This window comes from Neoarius graeffei, chromosome 14 (genome assembly GCF_027579695.1).
Source record: "Neoarius graeffei isolate fNeoGra1 chromosome 14, fNeoGra1.pri, whole genome shotgun sequence".
NCBI classification, from domain to species: domain Eukaryota; kingdom Metazoa; phylum Chordata; class Actinopteri; order Siluriformes; family Ariidae; genus Neoarius; species Neoarius graeffei.
This window is the reverse complement of record NC_083582.1, coordinates 39,507,566-39,525,132: the sequence shown is the minus strand read 5'-3', so window position 1 is coordinate 39,525,132 and position 17,567 is coordinate 39,507,566. Positions and strand designations below refer to the sequence as shown.

At 39.6% G+C, this 17,567-nt stretch overlaps 1 protein-coding gene across 2 annotated transcripts in view; it reads left to right on the top strand.

Annotated features, from left to right (window-relative positions):
* abcc3 (ATP-binding cassette, sub-family C (CFTR/MRP), member 3) overlaps positions 1 to 17,567 on the top strand; it is a 139,911-nt gene that overhangs the window by 44,203 nt on the left and 78,141 nt on the right. For both annotated transcript variants that reach the window (XM_060939630.1, XM_060939631.1), the window contains exon 2: positions 16,268 to 16,444. In XM_060939630.1, coding sequence (XP_060795613.1) covers positions 16,268 to 16,444 — 177 coding nt within the window. The remainder of the gene's footprint in view (positions 1 to 16,267; positions 16,445 to 17,567) is intronic.

The following is a 17,567-nucleotide window of genomic DNA, read 5'->3' as shown; positions in this document are numbered from 1 at the left end:
TTCCCTACAGAGAGGGCACATTTCACCTTAAGCTCACGTCAAAATTATGCTACATACTAGCATGTAAAGTGTGCTCATTTGTCCATTTTAGAGTTGTGCAAAGAAATAACTCGAGATCTCACCTATCATTTTGTAAAAAAAAAATTATTAAATTATGCGTCTTACAACTGAAAAGGCATTCAGCGTGAACATCTGTTTCACACATGCCAACCCCCACCCTGTTCAGACGTCTCTTTACCAATGCCAGTTATGCAAAAAAAACCAACAGCAAACAAAAAACAGCTAAAACAAAAAACAGATAGCTTTGCCTGATCTATCCATGTGCTACACCCATCTCTGTCGTCTTTAGCAAGACCTCTTTAAGCAGGCAGGCAGACAGATGGTCCAATATTTGTCCTCAAAGCTGCGTAAGGGACAGGCTGTACTATCAGTCACCGCTTCTGTCCTTTCAATTTCTCTACTTGTAAAAACAGCTAAACTGGAGGTGAACTATAAACAAAAATAACACCGAGGCTATAAACAAAGAACACCGAGGCTCTTCCTGTAATGTCTAACAAGGTTGGAGAATGTTGGAGGGATCTTAGTCCACTGTCGAGGGATCTAAATCCACTCCTCAACGCAGAACACGTTAATCTCCTTTATAATCTTAGGCTTGTGCAAGTGGACTTCCCTCCTCAATTCAGACCACAGGATTTCAGTAGAATTAAAATTATTATAAAAAAAATTATGCATCTTACAACTGAAAAGGCATTCAGCGTGAACATCTGTTTCACACATGCCAACCCCCACCCTGTTCAGACGTCTCTTTACCTATGCCAGTTATGCAAAAAAAAAAAAACAACAAACAAAAAACAGCAAATTTTTGTAGAGTCAGATGTTGGTGTGTCTGATGAAAAAGCAGCTTTCAGAATGTGCCATAGTTTAAAGCTTTATCGCATAATGGAAATATAAATATATTTCACCAGCTCAAAATAGAGATTTTTTTTTTTATTGAATTTGTAACAGATTGTTAGGTAGCTACAAGATGTGGCATACCAGAACGAACATAATCAGTTTCATTCGATCCACATTCACTGGATATGAGCAATCGTGCGCTCTGATTGGCTACTCTACTGCTAGGCTATCAGCTCATATACCATGAGTAGAGAAAAACTAAATGGTGGAGCGCATCAAGTCAGATATATCACTTTGTTATGAAGTACTTAAAAGAAACAGAAATAGTTAAACGAATATAGTCCCCCACCAATATCTCCTGTTTCATACTCCAGCCCAGTCAATGGCGGTAATGCACCTTTAAGTTGGTTTGTCAACTGTCTAAAAACCTTAAAGAAGAAGAATAAAATGGTGGTGCGTGTTGCTGAACCACCCAAGAATGAAATAAAAACTTTACTCGAAAACAAAACCCCAAAAAATACAAAAAAAGTAACAAAATATGGAATGAAAGTATTTGATGGTAAGAACGTATCTTTTTTTAATTTTTCAAGAATTATTATTATAGCATTTTCCACAAATTGCTACTGTAATTTCGCTGGTTTGTTTACATTCTAAGCAGAAATTATTTTGTCGGACGTTTTGTAAATGTCACACTTGCACACTGTGGCGCGTGTACCAGATGGACTCTCAGGCGCGCTCCGGACAGCGCGCGTGCCAAGCGGACTCTCACATGTGTGCCATTAACAATGCTTGCCTGTACAGAATTAAGGCGCAGTCAGCGCCACTATATAAAGACTGTGTAAACACATGCTCACTGTGAAGTATTGCATTATGTTGTGAGCCTTATTTCCTTGATTGTTCTCCTGGTTTTCTGATCCCTGATTTCCTGTTTCCTCGTTGTCGATTCTGTCTTTGCCTGTGATACTCTGTTTGTGTCTCACCCGACCTCTTGCTTGTTCTCCGTTTTTGGTTTATGCTCGCCGATTTGGTTTGTTTGCCTTTTGTCTCTTTTATTAATAAAACCATCTTCTGCAATTACATCCGACTCCAACCCATACCTGACAGTATAAAGTTTTTATTTATTGAATTTGCAAAAATAAAAAATAAAAATGCTCAGTTTCTCAAAATCCAGTGAATGTGGATCTAATAAAACAATTATTCCACTCATTCTCGTCATACATAGCTTATAGCCGACTCGGTGCTACATGCCTCGTCAGCTATCAGCTCATGTACGACTCGATTTTGTGGAATAACTGTTAAATAGCATAATGGAAATATAAATATATTTCACCAACTCAAAACAGAGATTTTTTTTTTTGACTGAATTTGTAACAGGTTGTTAGGTAGCTACAGAATGTGGCATAGCAGAATGAACGTAATCAGTTATATCAGATACTGGCTGTCAAAATGCACACGGTGTCACCTGCACCACAGCTGGAAAGTCATTTATAAATGTTTTAAACATTACTGCAGTTTGGATACATACAGTTCAGTTTTCTGAATGATAAATACAATAGAAAATGTCAAAAGTATACTAGTTAAATGATTTTCCAGGCTGCCACATGTATGTGTTGCTGATAATCTTCGAGAAATTAGCACTTATTGCTTATCACGTGTGTAAAAACAAGTAGCTCAACTTTCAGCACTGGTCCCAGCACCTTATCAGACTGCTATAATAAGCTAAGAGTAGTCCAGCTTTGAGTGCATTATACCATCATCCTTGCATATTTTACATTGCAATCCCCTCTTATGTTTAACCAATGAGTATAAAAAACATGGGAAGTGTACCATCTCTGAAAAGTGAAACAACCACAGGTATAGCGCCCCTGCTGGCTGGCTGCAGGATAATCCATAGCGCCACTCAGCCCCATGCGTTTCAATGACCAAATAGCCTATTATCCATATCACTTTTCTTATCGAAACTGTCTTTTCGTCTACAGCATCTAATTTGAACAGTTAGTTTTCCCTACGCTGATATCGTCACATTTTTTATTTTCCCCCAGAAATTGGTTTGTTATCCCCGCTGGCCGAGAGGCCCGAAGGGAGATTATGTCGTGGTGATTTCCGTCTGTCTATCCATCCGTCTGTCCTGGGAAGGGTACTCACCTTCTGAAATCAACTCCTCTCACAATTTTTGGAGGAATTTCACAAAACTTGAAAGGATTCTTTGTTACAGTGGTGCTTGAAAGTTTGTGAACCCTTTAGAATTTTCTATATTTCTGCATAAATATGACCTAAAACATCAGATTTTCACACGAGTTTTAAAAGTAGATAAGGAGAACCCAGTTAAACAAATGAGACAAAAATATTCTACTTGGTCATTTATTTATTGAGGAAAATGATCCAATATTACATATCTGTGAGTAGCAAAAGTATATGAACCTCTAGGATTAGCAGTTAATTTGAAGGTGAAATTCGAGTCAGGTGTTTTCAATCAATAGGATGACAATCAGGTGTGAGTGGGCACCCTGTTTTATTTAACGAACAGGGATCTATCAAAGTCTCATCTTCACAACACATGTTTGTGGAAGTGTATCATGGCACGAACAAAGGAGATTTCTGAGGACCTCAGAAAAAGCGTTGTTGATGCTCATCAGGCTGGAAAAGGTTACAAAACCATCTCTAAAGAGTTTGGACTCCACCAATCCACAGTCAGACAGATTCAGGGCTTTGAACCGGTTCAAGGAACGAAAACGAAAACCGGGAACTTTTTCTATTTCACATGGAACAGAAACGAAACCAGAAACTTTATTTTTTATGTTCCGGAACAGAAACGCTTATTAAAAATAATGGTAACCGGTTAATACCGGTTTTTATTTCGTTCCTCAAAGTTTCTGTAGCCTACAAATAAAAAAGTCATTCTTCTCCTGCGCAAGTTTCTATGACCCGCTGGGGTTCACTTCCTGTGTGACGTTCGCTGACTGAATGGAGAGAGCGGGAAGGTGGACTACTATCACTTCTCCACGTGATATTAAGTGAGTAAGTGCATTACTGAGTGTCTGAGCAAAGAAGAGCCTGAACGTTGCAACCTCCCTATTGGCTGTTTGTAAAAATGTATCAGTTGTTGCCCTTCCCACGGGAATCATCGCGGGCTCGAGAGACGAGACCTGACGAGTTAGTTCGTTGGTAGCAGAACAAAATGTCTGGACACAAATCGGGTTTTCAGAAAAGGAAAGAAAATAAACGGAGGGTTGAAAATACAAAAAAGGAGGCAGAAAATGCAAAACGAGTTTTAAGGTAGGACAAATGGTTACTTTTTAAGGTAGCCCGCCGTGGCTGCAGGCTTTCAGTTGTGTCATTGAATGGTTACTTTTCTGAGGCAGCCCGCCGTGGCTGCCTGCAGGCTTATTTATTATAGCCCATTTAGTTAAAATAGTTGATATAAAATGTTTATAGTTATAGTTATGTGATGGTTGTCCTGATTTAGACTGTTTTTTTTTGGGGGGGGGGTTGCGCGATGTTGCACCCGGGTCCAGATTAGGGCAGAACCGGCCCTGGCTACATTTCAGGTGTAGTTTGTTTTATGTATGTATGTACTTGCATAGATGTGTACTTGGTCTTCCAATATGGCGCCTAACAAAATCTCGCGGCGCGGTGACGTCATGCGGTAGCCCTCTATAGGGCCTGACTAGCCTTTGATAACACACTAAACGAATTATCTTTCATTTTTGGCACTTTTTCTGTTTGTGTAGATGGGAAGACATACTGAGAATCCAAATCGCCAACATTTGAAATAATAATTGTTTTGAATTATTTCTTGTCTTATTTAATGAAGGTTGTAATAGAATTAGCCTACATTTGGCTTAAGCTGGATGAGACAGAGACATAATTTTATAGCCATTTGTTAAACAGCTGACAGGGAACGTAATTAACCATTCTGGGAATTAAATTTTTTTGTTCTAACCAGTTCGGGAACGTCTATTTAATGGTGGAACCAAAAACCGGAAACGTTAAAATTCCGTTTCTGTTCGGAACGAACCAATAGGAAAAAAATTCTGGTTCAAAGCCCTGGACAGATTGTGTACAAATGGAGGAAAGTCAAGACCATTGTTACTCTCCCCAGGAGTGGTCGACCAACAAAGATCACTCCAAGAGCAAGACGTGTAATAGTCGGTGAGATCACAAAGGACCCCAGGGTAACTTCTAAACAACTGAAGGCCTCTCTCACATTGGCTAATGTTAATGTTCATGAGTCCACCATCAGGAGAACACTGAACAACAATGGTGTGCATGGCAGGGTTGCAAGGAGAAAGCCACTGCTCTCCAAAAAGAACATTGCTGCTCATCTGTAGTTTGCTAAAGATCACGTGGACAAGCCAGAAGGCTATTGGAAAAATGTTTTGTGGACGGATGAGACCAAAATAGAACTTTTTGGTTTAAATGGGAAGCGTTATGTTTGGAGAAAGGAAAACGCTGCATTCCAGCATAAGAACCTTATCCCATCTATGAAACATGGTGGTGGTAGTATCATGGTTTGGGCCTGTTTTGCTGCATCGGGGCCAGGACGGCTTGTCATCATTGATGGAACAATGAATTCTGAATTAGACCAGCAAATTCTAAAGGAAAATGTCAGGACATCTGTCCATGAACTGAATCTCAAGAGAAGGTGGGTCATGCAGCAAGACAACGACCCCAAGCACACAAGTCATTCTACCAAAGAATGGCTAAAGAAGAATAAAGTTAATGTTTTGGAATGGCCAAGTCAAAGCCCTGACCTTAATCCAATTGAAATGTTGTGGAAGGACCTGAAGCGAGCAGTTCATGTGAGGAAACCCACCAACATCCCAGAGTTGAAGCTGTTCTGTACGGAGGAATGGACTAAAATTCCTCCAAGCCGGTGTGCAGGACTGATCAACAGTTACCGGAAACATTTAGTTGCAGTTATTGCTGCACAAGGGGGTCACACCAGATACTGAAAGCAAAGGCTCACATACTTTTGCCACTCACAGATATGTAATATTGGATCATTTTCATCAATAAATAAATGACCAAGTATAATATTTTTGTCTCATTTGTTTAACTGGGTTCTCTTTATCTACTTTTAGGACTTGTGTGAAAATCTGATGTTGTTTTAGGTCATATTTATGCAGAAATATATAAAACACTAAAGGGTTCACAAACTTTCAAGCATCACTGTGTATGTCGGTAATACACATATTGTAATTTCGTTAAATTCAGTTGCATTTTACCAGAGTTGTGGCATAGTTGCCAGCGGGGGATGTTGTGCTCTCGGAGCACTCTTGTTATGAAACCTTATTCTACTATATCGTAAGAAGGCGTGAATATACTTGGGAATGACGTGATTAGCAGCCTTCGCAACACACTGGACCTTGGTTTTTGGAGAAGGGCTCATTCCTCCCAAATGAGTAGGTGTACCTGACTTCGACTCTTGTCTCTACTACACAGACTCTAGCTCCAAATTTGTCAACATGGCGGAGGGATTTTGACTTCATTTCTATAGAACGGTTTCTTGCCATTTTTGAAGTTCTCTTTACTGATTCACCAAGACATCCAGGTCTCAAATGTAGGTACGGTTTCTTTATTCCAGACCATTAAAATGTTATTTTATTTTTATATTGTCGTCCTATATCACATATTTAAATGATATGGTACCTGTCAAAAGTTTGTACACCCCTACTAATTCATAGGTTTTTCTGTATTTTGACCATGTTCTACTTTGTCGAGCAGTACTGAAGACATCAAAACTATGAAATAACATATGGAGCATATGACAAAATGTGTTAAAAAACAAAATATGTTTCACATTTTAGATTCTTCAAAGTAGTCACCGTTTACCTTGATGACACTTTGCACACTGTTGAGGTATTTCACCTGACGTCACAGGGTCACGTGACGCCCCGGTGTCCGCCATTTTGAAGGTCAAGCTAGCTAATGTCAACAACATAGTAGCTAGTATGTTACTGTAGCAATGTTTACGTTCAGTCATTTGGATGACTGTTAAAACCTTTCAGTCTCAAGTTTTTCCTTTACTGTATTTACTAGTTTACTGTAATTATGATCCGGCAGCTATTTACATCGGATCCAGTGTAAATAGCTGCTGGAGCCAATGTCCGAGGTTCCGGAGCGCGCTCCGGCTTGCTCCCCCTCAAATTAAGCAGCGCGCTCCGGCTCCGGGAGCAAGCCGGAGCGCACTGCTTAATTTGAGGGGGAGCAAGCCGGAGCGTGCTCCAGCAGCTATTTACACTGGATCCGGTGTAAATAGCTGCCGGATCATAATTACAGTAAACTTGAGACTGAAAGGTTTTAACAGTCATCCAAATGACTGAACGTAAACGTTGTTACAGTAACATACTAGCTACTATGTTGTTGACATTAGCTAGTGCTAACAGCTAGCTGCTAGTACACTGCTACAACACAGACACCAACCCTAATAATTGGTCATTGCCTGGTAACAGCAAATTTATAACGGGCCATGTCTCAACAGACTAAGAAGTTATTTCAATGACATTTAATAACATTTTGTTTATCCTGAGGACCGAAAGTAAATGAAAATGTGAACAAACCTTAGCTGTAATAAGATGGTGACCACCGGCTCCAGGGACGACCCGCTGATGTAGGCATGTTACCCAGCCTGACACAAAATATTTGTAGGCATCCAAACTCTTATACGCTTTCAGATCAATACCTGTGTATGGCGATGGGTTTTTAACGACATAGGTATACAGATCATGTGGGCCGAAGTCAGGTAAAGACGAGGGCTTCGTGTACTTCCGTACGTCAGTGAACAATCCTGGTGGAAGCAGGTAAACGTCGTTCTCTAAGCCTGCTAACCTCAATTTTTGCAAATACCTCTCCCTCTGCTCGCCCTGTAAATGCCCTACGTCGCTGAATAGTGAAGGTGTTTTCTGCATCTCGCTCCTTTTTCTTTTATGTTTTTCGTTTGTCGCCTTCCTCGCATTCAAACTGATTCGAGCCATGACGTCCAAAATGGCAGCCTAACGATGCATCACATGACTTGGTCACGTGGGTGAAAACCCTCAATAGGCCTTATCTTGACCAGCTTCATGAGGTTGTCACCTGGAACGCTTTTCAATTAACATTCAATTAATTAGTGGAATTTCTTGCCTTCTTAAAGCTAGACGGCCTTTCAATTTTATAAAATTAGTGAAATTTAGTTCCCTCTGAAATTTGGTCATTGTGATATATGTTTTATTTCTGTAATATCTAAAAAAAAAAAAAGGCCATTCTGTAGCTGGGAAGTTATTTAATTTGAGGGGATTCCCGAGCAAATAATGTGCATGAAATCGCTCGCTTCACGCAGTCAGGCAGACAGAGGAAATCCGTGTGCGCATGCAGAGGTTCATCCTCTTTTATTTTTCTTCTTCTTTTGGGTTTTACGTCAGCTGGCATCCACAGTGTTGTATTACTGCCATCTGCAGGTTTACCTTGACCGTGCACTGACAGTTACGTCATTCTGTCGCTAAACAAACAGCTGATCACACTGAGGTGCTCGCTGACCGCTGATATTTATTAGTTTGGTCCTGCGTTTCCTTTCCTTCACAACATAACGTCTTTTCTTCTCGCTTTCCGTTACCATAGTCAATCTTTCACGTTTCATTTGTACACTCACGTCCGCCATTTTTCTCTCCTGTTTCAAATTTGTATCCCACAATGCCTTGCACAAACAGGAAAAGCCCACCATGTCATGCATGACAAAGTATCTTGAATTGGGTCATGGTGAAGCAGGAAAAAATAGCAGATAATTTAGGGCCATGTGGCCCTAAAGTCATTAATTGTTCTATTTTAAAAAAAAACTAATAAAATCTGTGATTCAAATTCAGTAGCTTTCAGTCCACTAAACAAAACTAATTGGGTGTCAGGGAACATTCTTTTTATGACCTCAACTTGAAAAATCTGAAAGGTAGTCTACCTTTAATGCGTTTGAGATCAAAACAGTAAATGTTAAATAATAAAAATACAGTAAATAGCCCTATTCCACAACTGTAGTAATCGATATTATGTCAAGAACCGCTCAACTAAGTAAAGAGAAACGACATCATCATTACTTTAAGACATGAAGTGTCTTTTAATTAATAAAAATAAAGAAAAATTGAATTAGAAGGTGTGTATAAAATTTTGACTGGTACTGTATGTTATAACTCTCTAAATGGGATGACTATCCATCTATGGCAGGTCTCTACAGGAGGTCAGCTTCATATACAGTATGTGCATACTTGTACAACTATTATGCTGGTCAGAGTGACAACACAAAAGGTGAAAAAACTGTTTGTATTGCAGCTAACTGTCAGCCAGATTTTCTTCATGACATTCCTGGAATAGTTGAGGTATAAAGGCTTTACTCAAAGACCCAACAGTCTGGCAGTGCTGCACATTTCCTCTAGCACAGGGGTCACCAAATTACGGCCCGCAGGCCAGATCCGGCCCGCCACCCCCCTTTGACCGGCCCCCCAGCCCCTCTGCCCCCCATCACTTGAACTGGCCCTATGAGGCAATCCCCAAAAGTGGTCATGGCCTATTTTTTTAAATTGCTTTTTGGCAAATAATAACATGTCTGCATCTTGTATTTTGTTGATTTTATCAATTAAAATTGATATTTAGTTATAAAATGAACAATTCATATTTTCCGAATTTTCGTCATATGCTCGCGATCAAGCAGTGACAGGCAGCACATGCGCAGAGAACTGTCAAATCAAATCAAATCAAGTTTATTTGTACAGCGCTTTTAACAATAAACATTGTCGCAAAGCAGCTTTACAGAATTTGAACGACTTAAAACATGAGCTAATTTTATCCCTAATCTATCCCCAATGAGCAAGCCTGTGGCGACGGTGGCAAGGAAAAACTCCCTCAGACGACATGAGGAAGAAACCTCGAGAGGAACCAGACTCAAAAGGGAACCCATCCTCATTTGGGCAACAACAGACAGCCTGACTATAATATTAACAGTTTTAACAGGTATAACCCTCAACTGTCCTCATGGGGCCGTCCTTCACAGGAGTGGGGCGATAAAACTCCGACCAGACACAGGGCACCAGGATGGATCAAGCAGGTCCGAGGGGCAGAAGAGGCCAGCATCTCAATCCCAGGATCAACATGTAAATCAGGCATGACGCACAATGGCATGTTAATATGGTAAAAAATATATCATGACTGCTCTGGCTGGATGCTTGATTGGGTGATGGGAGCACACTCCTCAGCAATGATGAGATGCAGATGGGACCCTTAGGCCTGGCCAAGACAATTCAGTTACATTTCACCGGGTCTGGGACATGCGACAGAATGTCTGACGGCCGATTCCCTGCAGACTACGATAGCCAGTCGAGGTCCCCACCGTCTCCACCAAAAGATTTCCTGTTGACTCCATGTAACTCAGAGGGACAGATTTGGGGTGGGGGGGAGGGAAAGAAAACACAGGTGGTTAGGTATGCCCAATGTCACCTGAATAAGTAGGAACAGTATACATATTGCACCGAGTACAAGCAGGGACTCCGGCAACTAACTATGACAGCATAACTAAAAGGAGAGAGCCAGAAGGTAACACAGGCATGAGGGAGCCCCGGGACATAAAGCAGCCAGCCACTGCACCGTCAACAAACTCGAGTGAGCAAGCGAGTGGGGACTGACAGCATCCATACATCCCAGTTTACCAAAACACTCTATGTCTGAGGACCCTCCAGATCTACTCCTTTACCTCATAAACACCATTAACAAAAGGCTTGACTAAACAGATATGTTTTCAGCCTAGACTTAAATGCTGAGACTGTGTCTGATTCCCGAACATTATTTGGAAGGCTGTCAGTGTTCAGGACAGCAAAATGGCTAGCGGTAAGCGAAAAGCTGACAGAGAGTGCAGAGTTTTTAAAGAACAGTGGACCGCCAATTGTTTTTTCGTTCAGTGTAAGGACCGTGCAGTTTGTCTTGTATGTAAAGAAAGTGTGTCGGTTTTCAAAGAATATAATCTGCGTCAGGCTGCTGTCCAAGCAAGTATGCATGCTTGCTGTGGCCGAGGAGGTGTGTCCCGACAAGAAGGATGCGCTCAACGCGGTGAGTCTCTCCGCACCTACTATGACCAGGCGAACCGAAGATTTGGGGGACAGCGTGTATGACCAACTGAATGAGAAAGCGTCAGAATTCGAGTTTTTTGCTTTGGCCATGGATGAGAGCAATGACGTGCAGGACACAACACAACTGCTGTGATCTATTGATCTATTGCTCATATTATTATAATTTCACTGTTTTTTAAAATGTATTTATTTCATAGGCCTATTTATTTGACCTTTATTAAGTGCTGCACACAATTATTATTAATATTATTAATAATATCAACAGGCCTACCTACAATTTATAATTTTCCACTCACCTTTGCCAGTGTCAATCACCTCAACTAGGCAGATGTTTCTTAGCTTGACAGCTTTGATGTTATTTTTATTAGAAAATAAATAAATGGAATATCTGTGGTATTTTAAATTAAAACAAAGTGTGAAGACTCGATTACTACTTTTGCAAACCACTAGTAAAGATAAACATGTGCCAGGAATCAAGTGTTGATATAGTAGTGGGGGATATAGTAGTGGGGCTATAGTAGTGTGGATATAGTAGTGGGGCTATAGTAGTGTGGATATAGTAGTGGGGCTATAGTAGTGTTGATATAGTAGTGGGGCTATAGTAGTGTTGATATAGTAGTGTTGATATAGTAGTGGGGATATAGTAGTGTTGATATAGTAGTGTTGATATAGTAGTGTTGATATAGTAGTGTTGATATAGTAGTGTGGATGGCTGTGCCAGGCTAGTAATCTCTACTACACAATGAGGCCTGCTGGTGGTCATATTTGTCTGGGTCATACAATTCTATGTTATATAGCTGACCCGACCCCGGCCCCCATCACAGTCAGGAACGACAATGTGGCCCCCAGAGAAAAAAGTTTGGTGACCCCTGCTCTAGCATATACGTATTCACACTACAGTAGATTGCAAAAGAAAGAAGATACTCGGAAGAGAGGGCTAACTACTTTAGACTGTTTACATGACCAGACAGACGCTTCTGATTACATAGTGATGCACTAATCAATAGAAGGGTAATGAGAACAAGGCCATTCTTCTCACACAGCGTCGGTTATGCTCTTCTAGATTCCTGGCTATTGAAGGCTGTAGCATTGACATGATCTGAAAGACTTAATGTTTCTGCAATTTTATAAAATTCAGCCCAAAAATTCACTGTTGGTTCATATACAGTATTTCAATGGTAGTAATATTGGTGTTAACATATATTATTTCTAAGTAGGCGTATCAGATGCTCGCTGGCCGTGCTGTGAAAATTGTGTATGCAGACGTTCATCTGAGTTTCCAAATCTGTCATTGTTTAACTCTTGAATATTTTCTATCATGAATACTATCATTAAAAAGCTTATAATCTCTGCTTTCCAAATAAATGTATCTCGTTAAGATATGTTCAGTACTTTGGGAGTAATGGCAGGTTGAAGTTGGTACAACAGAGTCCACTCTCTGCTCGCATGACGTCGGGAAACTGCCGGTGCTTTTTGAGTCACGGGAAAGCGGTCAGCCTCTCTCTCTCTCTCTCTCTCTCTCTCTCTCTCTCTCTCCTGATCGGTTTCAGACTGGATCACTCGTGAATATCAATCAGATAACTTTTATAGGGATGTTCTCTTGCTCTCACTGTTTCTGATGAAGTATTCAGCAAAGTTTTCTATCAGTTTTGATGTTCTGATTCACGAGAGACTTTGAAGTGAGTTTTCGTAGCTTTACCTACTTTTTTTCAAATCAAACTGATTCATGTAAATATGTAACTATTTTAGAATATGTGTAGTTGTTTTGATGAAAAATACTGAGATCTTAATGGTCAGAATGATATTTAAAAAAAAACAGAAGTCAGAAACGCGAGTGTCAAGTTCAATTCAATTAATTGGAATTGTTTATTGGATGTGGATCACACAGTTTTTCAAGGTTAGTCTTGAAAGCTGTGAATATTAACCTAAATAATCATTTATATTCTTTCATATAAATACTAGTACACCCTACTTTTGAGAAATACAAAGGCCTACGGAGCACAAAGAGGGTATTAGAAATAATCCTTTATTACTTTTTTATTTTGATAGAGAACGGTAGGTGTAAATGACATTCAATGCTTATTTATGCACATTTTATAATTAACATTGATTTCTCCTTCTTTGTGATGTATAAATGAGAGTTAAGATCAGTTTTATATTGCAGAAATAAAGCCATTTGGTGAAACTTTGAAGATGCGAGTTTACAGATTTAACAGTTTTACCTAATTAGAATAATTAATACTAATTAAATATTAATTTGCATAATTGGTTTTTACTAACTTTTCAACCTTTGTATTCAGTATACAACCATCTATGTGCCTACCAATTTCCATATAAATATCTTGAAAAATGAAAGTTATTAAGAAAAAAACATTTGATCTCATTGGTTAATGAGGCCCATTTTGGACCATGTGATCCTCATACAGAATATTACGGCAGTTTTCTAAAAATTAAGCTGTTTTTTCAATCTTTGATTTGTAATATCTCAAGAATGGATAAACATATTTTAATTCTGCAAAAAGTATCTTGTTCTGCATTAAATTTTGAATCCAATGACAGCAGTTTCAAGCAATTTGGATTGAATTTGAATTTTCACCTGATATGCCTATTATAAATACTTAGGTAAATGCTGAAAATACAAGATGATGTAATCCAAACGTTGGTGTAAATTGAGTGGATGACACACAGTGCCCTACAGCTATAGTCCCATTTCTTTCCATGATAATAATCCAATATGGGTGATAACGCTGGTTAGTAGAAATATGCCTAATCTAGTAATCAAATATACCATGCACTGAGAGGCTCCGGTTGAAATTATGGATTCTCTTCGGTGACTGGTATAGTACTATTTTGTGAGGGACACAGCCAGTCGCCAAAGAGAATCCATAATTCCCGGTGCCTCTCAATGCATGGTATATTTGATTTATATCCCTCATCAAAAAATTCCAAACTAAAAGTGTTACAATTGAATCTCAGTATAAACTCACTGGAGACAGCCATGTTTGTTGTTTACGTCGGAGCGACTGTCGACCTGCACATATGCAATGTACCATGCTATCGCCTGCCTCGCTAGTCATGAGCATGATACGTAAATCTACACACACACTGTTAGGTCAGAGATTCACCGTCTCTTCCTCTTGCTCCAACCGGAGCGATCACCCTCTCGCAGATCGGTCCCTTCGTGTCACCCAGAGCTCTGGGGCGAATCGTGAAACAAGACAGGAACCCAGAAATTAGTTTCACCGTCTTTATTCACAGCTTTGCCGAAAGACAAAAGACTACAGCAGGCTTTATATGGATGTGGTGTGTGTGGTGTGTGTGCATATTGTTGATCTCTGTAACTGGGTCAGTCTGTGAGCACTTATCAGCAGTTCTGCTCAATGTTGACTGAGAAAAGAATGCATGCTGGAGAGAGAGACTGTAGTGATCATATTGCTACGGTCACTTAACTGATATTTCAGAACCTTCTGTATGTGTGAGTGAAACCTTGGCCCTGAGTGGGGACATCAATAATAAGCAGAATGTTCTTACACATTTCATATCAGCAGAATGTTCTGACGAATATCAAAGGCCATTTCTTACGCACAGCCTATTCTTAAGATAGAACACAAAATATTTGATGCACAGCCTGTTCTCATGATATATGGTATGATATGATATGATATGATATGATATGATATGATATGATATGATCGCACAGGGCAATGGAATGTTCCACACCACAAAATATTTGCACATGTCAGTCTTGGTTAAACTGAGATCAAGAATAAATCCTTACAATTAAGAATAAATCCTTTACACACACAAATGTTCGCGGAGCCACAGCTGTGACTCTAGTCGGCTGTACAGCTTGAAATTGTGACATCAGTTCATGGTATATCCAGGATATACCATGACTGACTCACACCATATCCATTTTTTTTTTTTTTCATTTTTGACATCACACAATACATTGGTTAATCAATGGTGGAACTGTTTTATGTAACGTGAGCCATCCTTGGCTAATCTCTACACGATAATTTTTTTATTATATCGGGATATAATATGAAATATTAAAAGAACACTTGATCATAAGGTTATCTTTTGTAGTGGCTCCAAAAAGTTTCTTTCTTGCAAAAAATTAAAGGAGGAAGGAGGATCTTCTCCTCCTTGTGCAGCTATGCATGGTTGGAAGTGAAAATTTCTCTTGGATATGCACTCGACAAGTAAATTCCTCAGCACCAGTAGCTGCCCAGTAATAATACAGAAAACAGACCAAAGCTCAACACCAAAAATTCTCCTTAGATGTCACAGAAATGATGCTGGGAATTACACGTCAGTGTGAAATGTTATGGTACTGCTGCATATCAAAATAACACCCTGTGATTTGCACTTTCGTTTTGAGTTCCTCTTGATGGATGTCCAAATGGTATTTCCCCATTTTCCAATGTAGTCATACTTGTATGTGCTTCATGTCTCTGTGCGCTTGCATGCTGATACACCATAGCATAGGTGTTCAACATATTGCTTGACAGGTCAATACAGAAATCTGTACTTTGGATCTGGTTACGGTTTGTGAAGATGTTTTGATCCAAGCCAAAATATATTGTAAGTCTGGGAAAATCCCAAAGCTGAAAGAGAGAAGTGAAGTACAGGGAAATACTCATGGGCTCGCTCTCCATTTATAGACATACAGTACCAGTCAACAGTTTGAATACACCTTCTCATTCAATGGCTTTTCTTTATTTTTATTTATTAAAAGACACTTCATGTCTTAAAGTAATGACTGTCATTTCTTTTTACTTAGTTAAGTGGTTCTTGACATAATATGGATTACTGCAGTTATAGAATAGGGCTATTTCCTGTATTTTTATTATTTATTATTATTTTAACAGTAGATACAGTGTCTTTTTTTTTCCCTACCTAAGCTTCCAAATGTACTCAAGAAGAATGCTGTCAACCACAGTGATGTGAACCACATACAGCTCATTTTAATACTCCGAATGGGCCGCCCAGAAAATGAAAGGAAACCTTCTTTGCATAAATATTGACATGTCTTTTGAATTTAAGTCAGGAACTCTGAATACGAAATTCCAACGTTCGCCTGGAATAACGTGCAAACTTAAAACCTCCCACTGAAAGTGACATAAGTCAGCTTTAGATCAGGTCAAGTCTATAATTTCCTCACACTTGTGCACGAATGTCTGCTGCAGAGTTCACCTACGGTACTGTATGGACTTGTGCTAATGCATGACGTACGTAAGCTGTAACAAACCATATATATATATATATTTTTTTTTTATTTGCAGGACCTGAATCTGACCCTATACCATAACACCCCCGACCTCACAGAGTGCTTTCAGCTTTCTGTGCTTCCATGGGTCCCCTGCATCTACCTGTGGCTGGTCTTCCCTTTTTACTTCGTTTACCTCAAGTTGAACAACAGAGGCTATATTATGATGTCTATACTAAACAGAATAAAAACGGTAAGCTGCTGCTGTATGCAGAAATTCTGGATATGGTCATCGTGACTTGCAAAATCTTTTACACCTCCTTCCTCTATTATTGCAAAACACTCTCGAGACTCCAGTGCATTCAATTCTACAATACTTTCTAACACAAATCATGTGTTTTGCCCATGTCTCTCCGACTGTATTCAGTACAAATCCCTCCTCCTCACCTACACAACCTCGAGCTGAACTCTTACTTTTTTTTTATCCCTCCCTTTTCAGGTCATTTGATTCCAGTTTAATCCCATTCCCTAGATATAGACTATCCTTCATGGCTGTAGGTCTGTCAGCTGAGGAGTTCTTTAACTCACAGCTTTTCACTTTCACATTCCAGTCTTCTGTGTCTTGCAAAAGTATTCATCCTCCTGCGTGTTTGCCCTGTTTTGTTGCATTACAAGCTGGAATTAAAATGGATTGTTGGAGGGTTAGCACCATTTGATTTGCACAACATGCCTACCACTTTAAAGGTACAAACTGTTTTTTTATTGTGACACAAACAATAATTAAGATGAAAAAAAAACAAATCTGGAGTGTGTATAGGTATTCACCTCTTTTGTATGAAACCCCTAAATAAGGGCTGGTCCAACCAATTCACTTCATAAGTCACATAATTAGTTGATTAAAATCCACCTCTGTGCAATCAAAGTGTCACATGATCTGTCACATGATGTCTGTATAAATCAACCTGTTCTGGAAGGACCCTGACTCTGCAACACTACTAAGCAAGCAACATGAAAACCAAGCAGCACTCCAAACAGGTCAGAGACAAAGTTGTGGAGAAGTACAGATTCGGGTTGGATTATAAAAAAATATCCCAAACTTTGAATATCCCACAGAGCCCCATTAAATCCATTATAGCAAAATGGAAAGAACGTGGCACCATGACCAACCTGACAAAAGAAGGCCATCCACCAAAACTCACAGACCAGGCAAGGAGGACATTAATCAAAGATGCAACAAAGACACAAAAGATAACACTGAAGGAGCTGCAAAGATCCACAGCGGAGATGGGAGTATCTGTCCATGGGACCACTTTAAGCCGTACACTCCACAGAGCAGGGCTTTATGGAAGAGTGGCCAGAAAAAAGGCATTGCTTAA